Source organism: Heterodontus francisci, chromosome 3, assembly GCF_036365525.1.
Source record: "Heterodontus francisci isolate sHetFra1 chromosome 3, sHetFra1.hap1, whole genome shotgun sequence".
Taxonomy (NCBI): Eukaryota; Metazoa; Chordata; class Chondrichthyes; order Heterodontiformes; family Heterodontidae; genus Heterodontus; species Heterodontus francisci.
This window is the reverse complement of record NC_090373.1, coordinates 20,864,106-20,880,720: the sequence shown is the minus strand read 5'-3', so window position 1 is coordinate 20,880,720 and position 16,615 is coordinate 20,864,106. Positions and strand designations below refer to the sequence as shown.

Below are 16,615 nucleotides of genomic sequence, written 5' to 3'. Positions count from 1 at the left end.
AGTGGGGAGGAAGGGGGTGGCAGTAGCGGTAAGGGGCGACAGTAGGGGGAAGGGGATGGCAGTGGGGAGGAAGGGGGCGGCAGTAGGGAGGAATGGGGTGGCAGTAGGGGGGAAGGGGGCGGCAGTAGGCAGGGAAGGGGGTGGCAGTATGGGGGAAGGGGGTTGCAGTCGGGGGAAGGGGCGACAGTAGGGGGGAAGGGGCGACAGTAGGGGTGTAGGGGCGGCAGTAAGCAGGGAAGAGGGTGGCAGTATCGGGAAAGGGGGTGGCAGTAGGGGGAAGGGGCGACAGTAGGGGGGAAAGGGGCGGCAGTGGGGAGGATGGGGTGGCAGTAGGGTGGAAGGGGGCAGCATGTAGGGGGGAAGGGGTCATAAGTAGGGGGGAAGGGGTCGGCAGTAGGTGGGAAGGCGTCGGCAGTAGGGGGAAGGGGTCGGCAGTAGGGGGAAGGGGGAGACAGAAGGGGTGAAGGGGGAGGCAGTGGGGGGGAAGGGGCGGCAGTAGTGGGGAAGGGGTCGGCAGTAGGGGGAAGGGGGAGGCAGTAGAGGGGAAGGGGGTGGCAGTAGGGGGAAGGGGTGTCAGTAGGGGGAAGGGGGCGGCAGTCGGAGGGAAGGGGGCGGCAGTAGGGGGGTAAGGGGGCGGCATAGGGGAGAAGGGGGCGGTAGTAGGGGGGATAGGGGCGGCAGTAGGGGGGATGGGGGCGGCAGTAGGGGAGAAGGGGGTGGCAGTAGGGGGGATAGGGGCGGCAGTAGGGGGGATGGGGGCGGCAGTAGGGGAGAAGGGGGCAGCAGCAGGGGGGAAGGGGTGGGAGTAGGGGGAAGGGGAGGCAGTAGGGGGGAAGGGGTGGGAGTAGGGGGAGGCAGTAGGGGGGAAGGGGTGGCAGTTGGGGGGATGGGTGGCAGTGGGGGGAAGTGGGAGGCAGTAGGGGGAAGGGGGCGGCAGTAGGGGGAAGGGGGAGGCAGTGGGGTGGAAGGGTTGGCAGTAGGGTTAAGGGGCGACAGTAGGAGGAAGGGGGCGGCAGTAGGGGGGAAGGGGTCGGCAGTAGGGGAAATGGGAGGCAGTATGGGGAAGGGGGAGGCAGTAACGGGGAAGGGGGTGGCAGTAGGGGGAAGAGGGAGGCAGTAGTGGGGAAGGGGGAGGAATTAGGAGGGAAGGGGCGGCAGTAGGGGGAAGGGGTCGGCAGTTGGCGGATGGAGGAGGCAGTCGGGGGGAAGGGGGAGGCAGCAGGGGGAAAGGGGGCAGCAGTAGTGGGGAAGGGGTCGGCAGTAGGGGGAAGGGGGAGGCAGTAGGGGGGAAGGGGGCGGCAGTAGGGGGAAGGAGCGGCAGTCGGGGGAAGGGGGCGGCAGAAGGAGGGAAGGGGGCGGCAGTAGGGGGGAAGGGGTGGCAGTCGGGGAGAAGGGGGCGGCAGTAGGGGGGATGGGGGCGGCAGTAGGGGAGAAGGGGGCGGCAGTATGGGGGATGGGTGCGGCAGTAGGAGGGAAGGGGACGGCAGTAGGTGGAAGGGGTCGGCAGTAGGTGGAAGGAGTCGGCAGTAGGGGGAAGGGGTCGGCAGTAGGGGGAAGGGGGCGGCAGTAGGTGGAAGGGGTCGGCAGTAGGTGGAAGGGGTCGGCAGTAGGGGGAAGGGGTCGGCAGTAGGGGGAAGGGGGCGGCAGTAGGAGGGAAGGGGGCGGCAGTAGGTGGAAGGGGTCGGCAGTAGGTAGAAGGAGTCGGCAGTAGGGGGAAGGGGTCGGCAGTAGGGGGAAGGGGGCGGCAGTAGGTGGAAGGGGTCGGCAGTAGGGGGAAGGGATCGGCAGTAGGGGGGATGGGGGTGGCAGTGGGGGGGAAGGGACGGCAGTAGGCGGGGAAGGGGTGGCAGTAAGGGGGAAGGGGTCGGCAGTAGGGGGAAGGGGGAGACAGAAGGGGTGAAGGGGGAGGCAGTGGGGGGGAAGGGGCGGCAGTAGTGGGGAAGGGGTCGGCAGTAGGGGGAAGGGGGAGGCAGTAGAGGGGAAGGGGGTGGCAGTAGGGGGAAGGGGTGTCAGTAGGGGGAAGGGGGCGGCAGTCGGAGGGAAGGGGGCGGCAGTAGGGGGGTAAGGGGGCGGCATAGGGGAGAAGGGGGCGGTAGTAGGGGGGATAGGGGCGGCAGTAGGGGGGATGGGGGCGGCAGTAGGGGAGAAGGGGGTGGCAGTAGGGGGGATAGGGGCGGCAGTAGGGGGGATGGGGGCGGCAGTAGGGGAGAAGGGGGCAGCAGCAGGGGGGAAGGGGTGGGAGTAGGGGGAAGGGGAGGCAGTAGGGGGGAAGGGGTGGGAGTAGGGGGAGGCAGTAGGGGGGAAGGGGTGGCAGTTGGGGGGATGGGTGGCAGTGGGGGGAAGTGGGAGGCAGTAGGGGGAAGGGGGCGGCAGTAGGGGGAAGGGGGAGGCAGTGGGGTGGAAGGGTTGGCAGTAGGGTTAAGGGGCGACAGTAGGAGGAAGGGGGCGGCAGTAGGGGGGAAGGGGTCGGCAGTAGGGGAAATGGGAGGCAGTATGGGGAAGGGGGAGGCAGTAACGGGGAAGGGGGTGGCAGTAGGGGGAAGAGGGAGGCAGTAGTGGGGAAGGGGGAGGAATTAGGAGGGAAGGGGCGGCAGTAGGGGGAAGGGGTCGGCAGTTGGCGGATGGAGGAGGCAGTCGGGGGGAAGGGGGAGGCAGCAGGGGGAAAGGGGGCAGCAGTAGTGGGGAAGGGGTCGGCAGTAGGGGGAAGGGGGAGGCAGTAGGGGGGAAGGGGGCGGCAGTAGGGGGAAGGAGCGGCAGTCGGGGGAAGGGGGCGGCAGAAGGAGGGAAGGGGGCGGCAGTAGGGGGGAAGGGGTGGCAGTCGGGGAGAAGGGGGCGGCAGTAGGGGGGATGGGGGCGGCAGTAGGGGAGAAGGGGGCGGCAGTATGGGGGATGGGTGCGGCAGTAGGAGGGAAGGGGACGGCAGTAGGTGGAAGGGGTCGGCAGTAGGTGGAAGGAGTCGGCAGTAGGGGGAAGGGGTCGGCAGTAGGGGGAAGGGGGCGGCAGTAGGTGGAAGGGGTCGGCAGTAGGTGGAAGGGGTCGGCAGTAGGGGGAAGGGGTCGGCAGTAGGGGGAAGGGGGCGGCAGTAGGAGGGAAGGGGGCGGCAGTAGGTGGAAGGGGTCGGCAGTAGGTAGAAGGAGTCGGCAGTAGGGGGAAGGGGTCGGCAGTAGGGGGAAGGGGGCGGCAGTAGGTGGAAGGGGTCGGCAGTAGGGGGAAGGGGTCGGCAGTAGGGGGGATGGGGGTGGCAGTGGGGGGGAAGGGACGGCAGTAGGCGGGGAAGGGGTGGCAGTAGGGGGGAAGGGGGTGGCAGTAGGCGGGTAAGGGAGTGGCAGTAGGGGGAAGGGGGTGGCAGTGGGGGGGAAGGGGCAGCAGTAGGCGGGGAAGGGGTGGCAGTAGGGGGAAGGGGTCAGCATTGGGGGTGAGGGTTCATCTATGTGTGCAAATAGGGATCAGCTGATTTGGTCAGGACATTCAACATGATCTCCATGTCAACCAGCACTCGCTTCCTTAACCTACTCCTAAACCAGAGCCCAGCACAGTTCAGGAGGTAGTTCTTAAAAACTAGTGGACAGGTATGAAAGATAAATTAGAAAGGCTGATGGAATATTGGCCTTTATCTTAAGAGGGCACTGATAGTAAATCATATAAAGCCTTGGTATATCCCATTTAACATACTAAGTACAGTTCTGCGCATCGGACCTCGGGAAGGATATATTTGCCTTGGAGTGGGTGCAGCCAGAATGATATCGGTTTAGAGGGTTAAATTATGAGGACAGATGGTGTCGGCTTTTATTCCTTTGAATATAGAAGATTAAGGGGTAATCAAATTGAGGTGTTGAAGATGAATAAAGGAGTTGATAAGGTAAGTAGAGAGAAACTATTTTCTTTGGTGGTAGGAGTCCAGAACAAGGGGCCATAACCTTAAGATTAGAGTTTGGCCATTCAGGGGTGTTGACAGAAAGCATTTCTTTACACAAAGGGTAGTAGAAATCTGGAACTCGCTCCCCGAATAGCTGTCAAGGCTGGGGGTCAATTGGAAAATTTCAAAGCTTGATCAAAGCTATTAAGGGTTAAGGAACCTCGGCGGGTAAATGGAGTTGATACAGATCAGCCATGAGCTAATTCCATGGCAGAACAGGCTCAAGGGGCATAGCCTCCTGTCCCTCTGCATGGTGTTGTTGAAAGGGATCCTGAGCAGCAGTCAGGAAGCTGTAAGGCAGCATCTTGCACTCATTTCATTCTTCAGTCGCTTGAGTGCTTCAAGCCTTAAAGGTTCCCATTATCTCATCTCCATGCTACCACTGCGTGGGTTCAATAAATTCCCCAGTCTTTGGAATTGGCGCTCTGTTAAACCTCTGATGCTTCTACCCCTCCCCTTTAAAGTACTGCAGCAGACTGGTTATGAATGTCTGTCCCATCAGATCTCCCCACAAATGGCGAGCGACTTGCAACAGCAGCAAGATTACTGACGGCAAGTTCCATTTGCTAGCTCTTTGTAAATGAGACCTGACCTCCAGAATTGATTGGGCCACCCGCCAATGTTGTAAGATCAGCGGAGCAATCACCCTGCTCACTGCCCGGCCTGATGTGTGCTCTCCTCAGCATGTCCGACCCCTACTGAAGATCCCCAGGTTCAATCCCTGCACTAGGAAGCTGAGGTAGCTGATCCCATCTTCTACTGGCCTTGGGAGCACTTGGACTGGGAGAATTCAGCCAGAGTTACATAGAATTACACAGAATGTACTGAACAGAAACAGACCAATCGGCCCAACTGATCAGTGCTGGGGTTTATGCCCTCCTCTATCAGCATGTCCTTCTATTCCTTTCTCCCTCATGCACTTATTCGGCTTCCTCTTAAACACATCTGTGCTATTCACCTCAACTACTCCTCCTGGTAGTGAGTTACAAATTCTAACCACTCTCTGGGTAAAGAGGTTTCACCTGAATTCCCTATTGGATTTATCAGTTGCTGTATTGGATTTATGGCTCCTTCAGTTGTGATGCTTCATTCATCACATCAAGAGGAATCGGAGGAATATTGATCTTGGGATTTCCCACCTTTCTCGCCTTGGCATGGCACTTTGGGGCGTAGGGAGCTTCTTGATGTGATGCATAAAGAATTCCAGAGAAACTTCTTTATCCAGAGTGGTGAGAATGTGGAACTTGCTACCACAGGAGAAGTACAGATACATTTAAGGGGAAGCTGGATAAACACATGATGGAGAAAGGAAAGAAGGTTATGTTGATTAGGATGAGATGAAGAGAGGAGGCTTGTTTGGAGCATAAATACCAGCATAAGCCAGTTGGGCCGAATGGCCTGTTTGTATGCTGTAATTATATATATGGGACAGGCTAGATGGGCCAGTTGATGGTTCCCTGCCTGACCTTTTTGCTCATGGTCAGTCAGAGGCTGAATGTTAGTCAAATAAAAGCAAAATATTGCAGATGCTGGAAATCTGAAATAAAAACAGAAAGTGCTGGAAATACTCAGCAGGTCAGGCAGCATTTGTGGAGAGAGAAGCAAAGTTCATGTTTCTCTGTAACTCTGCTTCTCTCTCCACACAGATGCTGCCAGACCTGCTGAGGATTTCCAGCACTTTCTGTTTTTGTTTGCTGAAAGTGATCGGCTTTCTGTTGGGTTACTCATTTGCTGTGAATGACTTCTTTTGCAAGGAAAGAAAAGCAAAGTGAAGTCAACCGTCATATTTCTTAACTGTTTGATTTCTGAATGTAATTCTAGTGCGGCACTCAGTCTTTTAACAAAAAGAAAATGGAGCCGAGTTTTACCGTAACTTTCGTAGGTTTCTTCACTCGTTCCATGTCCGTAATCGTAATATTCAGCGCTACTGCAAAAAAAAAACAGAATGATAGCTTACACTGCAAGAAACATAAATGGAAAATCCTAGCTTCTTAGAAAGCTAAAACATCCCTCAGTTTATTAAACTTATAACATTGAAAACAATCTATTTGTCTAGTGCATGAACAATGTACATTATCCTCCGTCAAAATAAATACCATTTATAGTTTTAAGCAGTTCTAGAAGATCGAATGCACTTTTCATCATGATTTTACACTGTGCCCACTTAAGATCTAAAGTCCTGACATGACATGTCCCTGCTCTCAGAATGCAGTCTTGCTCAATGAGAGCACAGGTTTGGGAGTGAAGGTCATGCATGCAGTCACTCGCGACTTTCTGGTCATTAAAATCGATCACTGGAAAACCAGTGTAAGGAAACGGTTACTTCTTAACATTTAGCTTTTTCCTGCTAAGTACGTTTCTGCTAGCAGGACAGTTTAAACTGAAAGGGATCCCAGTCGGAGTGCTGCAGCTGATAACAAGTTTACTGCACAGTAACACAACAAGCGGCGAGAGTCTTTGCTGATAAGAGATACAGCAGGGCTAAAATCCTCGTCAGCTTGAGCCCGGTAAAGACAGCGGCTATGAATCTGGAAAATTAGGGAGTGAGTCAAGTTCTGGGGGAGTGAGTCTTGTTTAAACTGAAGTCCAGTTAATTGGATGAGGAAAGGTAGAAACATGCAGATTTTCACATAGCTGGAGTTATAGCATGGTATAAAAAGTGGGGAGTTAGAATAGATACATTAGAACTCCACAACCGTTCCCCAGGAGCTTGAAACATGTGAAGTGGTGAATCTCTGGCAATTCGTTTTTACCTTAAGTGTCTGAAGCATGTGTGTTATTATTACTAATAGTTACTGTGTAAGTGTTATTAATATTAGTAATAATTATCAGTGTATATGTGTAGATACTATCAGTAATATCATTGTATGTAATTGTTGGTCATAAGAGTTATCGTGTATGCTTAATTCCGATGAATGCCTTTGAATCCTATCATCTTGTGGAATGGCTTATGAACCTATAAGTAAGCACATCTATCTCCTAACACCAGGCCTTTTGCGAATCAGTTGTGTCCGATTCTCCAACCTGTTTTGCTGCCAAGCAAGACTCCACTTTGGGTGCACAGTCTCACAGTGAACAAGCTCTAAATCTCATACCACATTATACTTGAACATTGGATCATTTTTAAAACACCTTTTTTTGTTTCTTGGTCTTCCTATGCCAACGTAATGTTCTCTTATTGGGACAGTGCACGGGGAGTCTACTCTCAATGTCTGTCATTTGGCTCTTAATTTGGGTACTGTGATGTACTCAAGAGTGGTCTATGATAACACACTCTTTATTATTTTAGTGTCAGTTGTGGCTCAGTAGTAGGACTCTCACCTCTGAGTCAGAGGTTGTGGGTTCACTCCAGAGACAAGTAATCCAGACTGCCACTCCAGTGTAATATTGAGAGCATATCACTGCTGTCTTTCGGATGAGACATTAAAACGATGCCCCGGCTGCCCTCTCAGGTGGATGTAAAAGATCCCATGACACTATTTCAAGAGGAGCAGAGGCGATTTTCCCAGTGTCTTGGCCAACACTTATCCCTCAATCAACACCTAAAAACAGATTATCTGCTGAATATCACATTGCTGTGTGTGGGGGCTTGCTGTGCATGAACTGACTGTCACGTTTCCCACATTACAACATCGATTACACTTCTAAAGTAGTTCATTGACTGTGAAGTGCCGTGAGATGTCCTGAGGTTGTGAAAGTTGCTATATAAATGCAAGCTCGATCTATCTTTACTTCCTCCCTCCTTGAGCCCAGGTTAGTCAGACTGGATAGGGAGCTGCCTGGGAAACTACATCTTTGCACTGTCAGTCACTACATAATCTTTGAAAAATCTCACCAGTATAGTATTTACTATGCAAGTTAGTTGACATATAATAACTTAAAGACTCTGTATCCCTTTCTTCCCCTTTATTTTCATCATTTCAGCTCAAATGATACTTTGGATCAACTTTTGCTATTAATATGCCTGTCAGTCTCTTATCTTTCAGTTCTGAAGAAAGATATGCAGCCAGAATGTAGGATATCTCTTCACTTCATGGATGCTGTGTCTTTCCTGCTTTCAAGTTGCCAGAAACTGCAGTATTTTGCTTACAACATTTTTTCTTTGTCTACTTGTATTTTGTCATAGAGTTCTACTGTATGACAATGTTACAATTATTCGGTTTTATTTTTTTTAAAGCAAATTTATACACAGGAACATAGGAACAGGAGGAGGCCATTCAACCCATCAAACCTGTTCTGCCATTCAATTAGATCACAGCTGATCTGCATTTTAACTTCATCTACCCACCTCGGTTCCGTAACTCTTGATACCCTTGCCTAACAAAAAATTATCAATTTCAGTTTTGACATTTTTAATTGACCCCCCCCCCCCTCCCCCACTCCCGCCTCAACAGCTTTTTTGGGAGAGAGTTCCAGATTTCCATTACCCTTTCTGTGAAGACTTAGATCCTGACATCACCCCTAAGCAGCCTGGCTCGAATTTTAAGATTATGCCCTCTTGTTCTGGGCTTCCCCCCACCAGAGGAAATAGTTTCTCTCTATGTACCCTATCAAATCCTTTAATCATCTTAAACACCTCTTCTATATTCAAGGAATTACAGGCCTAGTTTATGTAAACCTCCCTCATAATTTAATTGTGATACAGATATTTATCAACACTGTGACTATATATTACTTTGTCTATTCACTGGAGCATCAAATAGCTGACAGTGATCAATATTTCACTGGCCATTTCTCAACTGTGATGGTCTGACTTTGGTTGTAAGTTAACTTTATAGATCAAAGACTCTACAACACAACTGGAAACCATTCAGTCCATCACACCAGTGCCAGCTGTTTGGTAGAGCTATCCAGCCCCTGCTCTTTCCCCATAGCCCTGCAATTTGTTTCCCTTTTCAAGTATTTATCCAATTCCTTTTTGAAAGTTAGTATTAAATCTGCTTCCACCACCCTTTCAGGTAGTGTGTTCCAGATCATAACAACTCGCTGTGTTATAAAAAGAATTCTCTGTATCTCCCCCCTTGCCCTGAATTCATTTTCTTTTATTAACAACGTATACATTTCACTCTGTGAGGTTGAATGTCAGTTTATTTTAGTGGCTTTAACAGACTGATGAAAGTGCTCAGGGACCCAATGTATGTCTACCACTGGTTGTAAACTGGAGTCGTGAGCACAATCCATTGTTAAATGCACACATACAGCTGTGATGACTCTATAAACAGCAGTTAGTGCCAAGGCATTGCTTCATACACGCTTTGACAATGCAATGAAACGTTATATATTACTGTATTATCAAAAACGATCAAGATATGTCGATTAGAAGATAACGTCCCAGGTGACCTCTCACAGCGAAGTCATTTAAAGTGTTAAGTTGTTCCAAGAATAGTGTCAAGAGACACCTTGATCTAATTTTTTTTCAGGAGTGAGAAAATGTTCCAGACATCATTGCTTGACCCTTAAGCTTAAGCTCCTGTTCTAGCTGATGCGCTCCAGGGTTTATGAATAATTCACACCAGCGGGTATCTTACTGGCACACCAACTCAGGTGGAGAAGAGCTGCATTAATCTTCCTCACAATCAGCAGGAAGTTAACTCTGGCAAACTGAGCTCATCTAAAATTCTGTTCCCCATGTCCTAAACTTCGACTAAGTCCCCTTTACCCATCACCCCTGCCCTCTCTGACCTACATTGGCTTCTGGTCCAGCAATGCCCCAACTTTAAAATTTTCATCCTTGTGTTCAATTCGCTTCATGGCCTCATCCCTCCCTATCTCTGTAACATCCTCCAGCTCTACAGTCCTCCAACTCACTATGGTGTCAATGCTCTGTTTGAATCTAATCTGACACTGCAGTGCAATACTGAGGGAGTGCTGCACTTTTGGAGGGACAACACTGAGGAAGAACTGCACTGTTGCAGGGGCAGTACTTAGGAAGCGCTGCAATGTTGGAGGCACAGTACTGAATGAGTGCTGCACTGTTGGAAGGGCAGTACTGAAAGAGTGCTGCATTGTTGGAGGGGCAGTACTGAAAGAGTGCTGCACTGTTGGAGGGTCAGCACTGAAAGAGTGCTGCATTGTTGGAGGGGCAGTACTGAAAGAGTGCTGCACTGTTGGAGGGGCAGTACTGAAAGAGTGCTGCACTGTCGGAGAGGCAGTACTGAATGAGTGCTGCACTGTTGGAGGTGCAGTACTGAAAGAGTGCTGCATTGTTGGAGAGGCAGTACTGAAAGCGTGCTGCACTGTTGGAGGGAAGTACTGAAAGAGTGCTGCATTGTTGGAGAGGCAGTACTGAAAGAGTGCTGCATTGTTGGAGAGGCAGTACTGAAAGAGTGCTGCATTGTTGGAGGTGCAGTACTGAAAGAGTGCTGCATTGTTGGAGAGGCAGTACTGAAAGAGTGCTGCATTGTTGGAGAGGCAGTACTGAAAGCATGCTGCACTGTTGGAGGGCAGTACTGAGTGCTGCATTGTTGGAGAGGCAGTACTGAAAGCGTGCTGCACTGTTGGAGGGCAGTACTGAAAGAGTGCTGCATTGTTGGAGAGGCAGTACTGAAAGAGTGCTGCACTGTTGGAGGGGCAGTACTTGGGGAGCACTGTTGCAGGGGCAGTACTGAAAGTGTACTGGGCTGCCAGAGGTGCAATACTCAGGGAGTGCGGCACTGTTGGAGGGGCAGTACAAATGCACCAATGCATTGTCAGAGAGGCAGTGCTGAATGAGTGCTGCACTGTTGGAGAGGCAGTACTGAAAGAGTGCTGCATTGTTGGAGAGGCAGTACTGAAAGAGTGCTGCATTGTTGGAGAGGCAGTACTGAAAGCATGCTGCACTGTTGGAGGGCAGTACTGAAAGAGTGCTGCATTGTTGGAGAGGCAGTACTGAAAGCGTGCTGCATTGTTGGAGAGGCAGTACTGAAAGAGTGCTGCATTGTTGGAGAGGCAGTACTGAAAGCATGCTGCACTGTTGGAGGGCAGTACTGAAAGAGTGCTGCATTGTTGGAGAGGCAGTACTGAAAGCGTGCTGCACTGTTGGAGGGCAGTACTGAAAGAGTGCTGCACTGTTGGAGGTGCAGTACTGAAAGAGTGCTGCATTGTTGGAGAGGCAGTACTGAAAGCGTGCTGCACTGTTGGAGGGGCAGTACTGAAAGAGTGCTGCACTGTTGGAGGGGCAGTACTTGGGGAGCACTGTTGCAGGGGCAGTACTGAAAGTGTACTGGGCTGCCAGAGGTGCAATACTCAGGGAGTGCGGCACTGTTGGAGGGGCAGTACAAATGCACCAATGCATTGTCAGAGAGGCAGTGCTGAATGAGTGCTGCACTGTTGGAGGGGCAGTACTGAGGGAGCACTCCACTAACAGAGGGGCAATACTGAGTGAGTGCTGCACTGCTAGAGGGGCAGTACTAATGCACCACTGCACTGTCGGAGAGGCAGTACTGAATGAGTGCTGCACTGTTGGAGGGGCAGGACTGAATGAGTGCTGCACTGTCAGAGGAGCAGGATTGAGGGAGTGCTGCAGTGTCGAAGGAGCAGTACTGAGAGAACACTGTACTATCAGAGGCTCTGTGTGCATGTATTTGTGTCTGTGTGTGTCTCAGTATGTGTGCGTGGGCATGAGTGCGTGTATGTATAGGAACTGCACAAAGCTCTGGGCAGGAAGCAAATAGTACAGGCTGGAAAAATGTATCAAAGGGAGCACAAGCTTACATCTACCTTGTTATTGCAATTTAATGTCATGAATAAAGGATTCAAAGCCTATTCATGACATGTTTGCAACAATTTAATGAGGTTCCAACCTATGATGTCCAACAAAAGTTGGCTTTCCACAGTTAATCTTAGTAGAAAATGACTTACTCACACTACAAGAAAAGTACTTCACATGTGTTTATTTACTTAACAACAACCCACTTGCACCTATATCGTGCCTTTAACATAGTAAAATGTCCCAAGGCACTTCACAGGAACCTTATCAAACAAAATTTGACACTGAGCCACATTAGGAGATACTAGAACAGGCGAACAAAGGCTTGGTCAAAGCGATAGGTTTTAAGCAACATCTTAAAGAGGAGAGAGAGGTTAGAATTAGAATTAGAACATTACAGCGCAGTACAGGCCCTTCGGCCCTCGATGTTGCACCGACCTGTGAAACCATCTGACCTACACTATTCCATTTTCATCCATATGTCTATCCAATGACCACTTAAATGCCCTTAAAGTTGGCGAGTCTACTACTGTTGCAGGCAGGGCGCTCCATGCCCCTACTACTCTGAGTAAAGAAACTATCTCTAACATCTGTCCTATATCTATCACTGAGGTTTAGGGAGGGAATTCCAGTACTTAGGGCATGGACAGCTGAAGGCATGGCCACCAATGGTGGAACGATGAAAATCGGGGATTCACAAGAAGCCTGAATTGGAGGAACGCAAATATTTCAGAGGGTTTTAGGGCTGGAGGAGGTTACAGAGAGAGGAAGGGTTGTAGGGTTGGAGGAGGTTACAGGGAGAGGGATGGGCAAGGCCCTGGCAAACATCTACCACCATTCAGTAACCAAGGAAGGAAAGTGCTCAAAGCGATCCAAAAATACTTGCACAATCGCTGCGTTTCATTTCATCATTTAACTAACAAAAGCACAAAGAGGCCAAAGTTCACATTGAGGCCAATATGAACATTAAGATCACACAGTCAACAAGAGTGTCTATTGCTCATTTTTATTGACCAATTAGAACTGCACCTTATCCACATATGGATTCCCAATCAGTTACACGTGGCTAACCTATTAGGGACTCTGCTGAATACAATGGCCACATTTACATGATAGTTTTCAAAAGAATTCCTCACTACAGCAGAGGAATGGCCTTGACAAGCTTACATTAACAGTAGGAGAGGGAAATGCAATGAAATAGAAGCACTAACATGGCAATTTTATTGTAAAGGCCAGTGAATATGAATCAACTTACGCTGCGAGAATGACAGCACTTTTACTTTGTCTTATTGATTTCTATATTGATTGAGTTCTGCCTGTAGAATTTTATAGACAGGTTTGTTTATATCAGGCTTATCTGAATGACTGAATGAATGCAATTATTGCTCACAACAAGGGGGGGTGGCGGGTGGTGGTGCAATTTTAACCAACCCTCCTGGTGGGAGATTGATGGGATTAGCTGCCTATTTAGCATCCGGCCTGATTTTTACTCTCTGGGTTGGATGGATTAAAAAGACTTCCCACTGAGTTCAAGTCTCTGGCCCCCATTTTCTGGAAATGCCAAATGACAATTGTTGGAAGTTTGTGTATTATCCCAGTGTGAGCGGTGACTCAGTAACAGCACTCTCGCCTCTGAGGCAGAAGCTTATGTATTCAAGCCTGAATCTACAGACTTGAGCAGGTAATCGAGGCTGATACTCCCAATGCAGTACAGGGCGAGCGCTGCATTGCCTTTCAGATAAGAAGTTAAACTGAGGCCTCACCTGCCTCTCAGGTGCATGTAAAAGATGCCATGGCATTGTCTGAAGAAGAGCAGGGAAGTTCTCCCCAGTGGCCTGGTCAATATTTGTCCCTCATCCAACATCACTTCAAAAAATAGATTATCTGATCATCATCTCTTTGCTATTTGTAGGACTTTACTGTGCGTAAATTTGCTGCAGCATTTCCCTACATTACAACAGTGACTACACTTTGTAAGCACTTAATTGGCTGTAAAGCAATTTGGGGTGTCCTGATGTTGTGTAAGATGCTCTATAAATGCAAATCTGTCTTTCTTTGTGGTTCAGTATTTCCTAAGAGATCTTTCCATCCTGAAAGCACTGAGAAAATCAATCCTTCCAAAGGAAATATTTGAAAACAAGAAAGATTTTACATTCGGCTAAGTGTTAAGTGAGGTTATGAGAGGTGATATTGGGAAGGGATAACAGAGGAGATTGGTGTTTGAAGAGACTGACTTTAAAGGATACAGCTAAGCTATTTAAAGACTGTTAAGTAAGTAAAATGCACTTTGGTGGAGTTTGTGAAGTGAATACGAAAGCAGTGATAGGGTAAATAAGAAGAATCTGTTTCCATTGGCAAGACAGTCAGTGACCACAGGATACATGTTTAAGGTAATTGGCAAAAGAGTCAGAGGGGTGATGAGAAGATTTTCTTTATGCAGTATATTGTTATGATCTGGAAAGCACAGCTTGAATGGATGGTGGAAGCAGATTCAATAGAAACTTACAAAAGGAATATATACTTGAAAATAAATTTTTGTTTCAAGGTTATGGGGAAAGAGTGGGGAGTGGGATTAATTGCACAGCGCTTTCAAAGAGCTAGTACAGACACAATGGCGAAATGGCCTCTCTCTGTGATGTATGATTCGCTGATCTTGCCTATGAGACCCACCGCCTGCTCCCTTGACCCCATTCTCACTAAACTGTTAACCACCCAACTTCCCTTTCTGGCGCCCATGTTAGCTAATATTGTAAACAGTTCCCCTTCCTTATGCACTGAACTCTTTCCCCTTCAAATCTGCCATTAGCACCCCTCTCCTTAAAAAACACTCAACTCTTGCAAATTACTGTTCCATTTCCAACCTCCCTTTCCTCTCCAAAGTTCTTGAACATGGTGTTGCCTCCCAAATCAGTGCCCATCTTTCCCACAATTCCATGCTTGAATCTCTCCAATCAGGTTTCTGCCCCTGCCACAGTACCAAAACCGCTCTTATCAAAGTTACAAATGACTGTGACTGTGGTAAACTTTCCCTCCTCATCCTTCTCAACCTGTCTGCAGCCTTCGCCACAGGTAGCCACACCATCCTCCTCCAATGCCTCTCCTCTGTCATGCAGCTGGGTGGGACAGCTTTTGCCTGGTTCCATTCTTATCTATCTAATTGTATCCAGAGTATTGGTTGCAATGGCTTCTCTTCCTGCACCATTACCTCTGACGTCCCCCAAGGATCCATCCATGGACCCCTCTTAGTGCTCATCTACAGTCTGCCCCTTGGTGACATCATCCGAGAACACAGCATGAGGTTTCACATATATGCTGATGACACCCAGCTCTACCTCACCTCCACTTCTCTCAACTCGACCACTGTCTCTAAATTATCAGACTGCTGATGAGCAGAAATTTCCTCCAACTGAATATTCAGAAGACTGAAGCCATTCTGTTGCCTAGCCACTGACTCCATCCCTCTCCCTAGCAACTAGCTGAGGCTGAACCAGACTGTTCGCAACCTTGGTGTCACATTTGACCACGAGATGAGCGTCCGACCACATATTTCCACTTCTGTGACTTTGCCTGATTCTGCCTCTGCCTCAGCTCATCGGCTGCTGAAACCCTCGCCCATGCCTTTGTTATTTCTGGACTTGATTATTCCAATGCTCTCCATGCTGGTCTCCCAGGTTCTACTCGCCATAAACTTGAGGTCATCCAAAATTCTGCCCATGTCACCCATATGTTTGCTGACCTACATTGGATGCCAGCTCAACAACACCTCAACTTTTAAATTTGCATCCTTGTTTTCAAATCCCTCATGGCCTCACCCCTCCCTATCTCATAGAGAGATACAGCACTGAAACAAGCCCTTCGTCCCACTGAGTCCATGCTGACCATCAACCACCCATCTATACTAATCCCATTTTTCCCCCTCACATCCCCTCAATTCTCCTACCACCTACCTACACTAGGGGCAATTTTTTTTTACAATGGCCAATTTACCTATCAACCCGCAAGTCTTTAGCATGTGGGAGGAAACTGGAGCACCCGGAGGAAACCCACGCGGTCACAGGGAGAACTTGCAAACTCCGCACAGGCAGTACCCAGAACCGAACGCGGGTCGCTGGAGCTATGAGGCCGCGGTGCTAGCCACTGCGCCACTGTGCCACCCTCTCTGTAAGCTCCTCCAGCCCCACAACCCTCCCTATCTCTGTAATCTCCTCCAGCCCCACAACCTTCCGAGGTCTCTCTGCTCCTCGAATTCTGGGCTCTTGCGCAACACTGATTTCCTTCCATTGGTGGCCGTGCCTTCAGCTGCTTAGGCGCTAAGCTCTGGAATTCCCTCCCTAAACCTCACTGCCTCTCTACATCGCTTTGCTCCTTTAAAGACATTCCTTAAAACCCACCTCTTTGTCCAAGCCTTTGGTCACCTGTCCTAAAGTCCTCTTACATGGCTCAGTGTCAAATTTTATTGTCAAATATTGATAATACTCCTGTGAAGTGCCTTGGGATGTTTTACAGCATTAAGGGTGCTATATAAATGGAGGTTGTTCTTGAGTTAGTGGCTCAAGTCAGAGAAAGCTAATGAGGATTGAAAATAATAAACTGAGTAATATTGTGGGATTTCTTGCGTAGGTAGGTTATGGATGAGAAATAAATAGACTTTAAGAAAAGGCAAAAAGTAACGGCGTTCTTTTGGTGAAATTAAGATTAGGTCCTGTTTTTTCATTTATTTAGAGATACAGCACTGAAACAGGTCCTTCGAGTCAGTGCTGACCAACAACCACGAATTTATACTAACCCTGCAGTAATCCCATATTCCCTACCTACCTACACTAAGGGCAATTTATAATGGCCAATTTACCTATCAACCTGTGGGAGAAAACCAGAGCACCCGGCGAAAACCCACGCGGTCATAGGAAAAACTTGCAAACTCCGCGCAGGCAGTACCCAGAATCGAACCCGGGTCCCTTGAGCTGTGAGGCTGCAGTGCTAACCACTGGGCCACTGTGCTGCCCAATTGTTAC

General features: G+C 49.3%; 1 protein-coding gene across 5 annotated transcripts in view; it reads right to left on the bottom strand.

Moving 5' to 3' along the window:
* The window catches only part of khdrbs2 (KH domain containing, RNA binding, signal transduction associated 2), a 902,011-nt gene that overhangs the window by 117,640 nt on the left and 767,756 nt on the right, over window positions 1–16,615 (bottom strand). For 4 of the 5 annotated variants that reach the window (XR_010970474.1, XM_068020150.1, XM_068020148.1 and 1 more), the window contains one exon: window positions 5,785–5,843. Coding sequence is in view for 4 of the 5 variants with exons in the window: in XM_068020150.1 (XP_067876251.1) it covers window positions 5,785–5,843 (59 nt within the window). In the remaining variant the exon portion in view is untranslated. The remainder of the gene's footprint in view (window positions 1–5,784; window positions 5,844–16,615) is intronic. The other variant, XM_068020149.1, reaches the window with a different exon arrangement.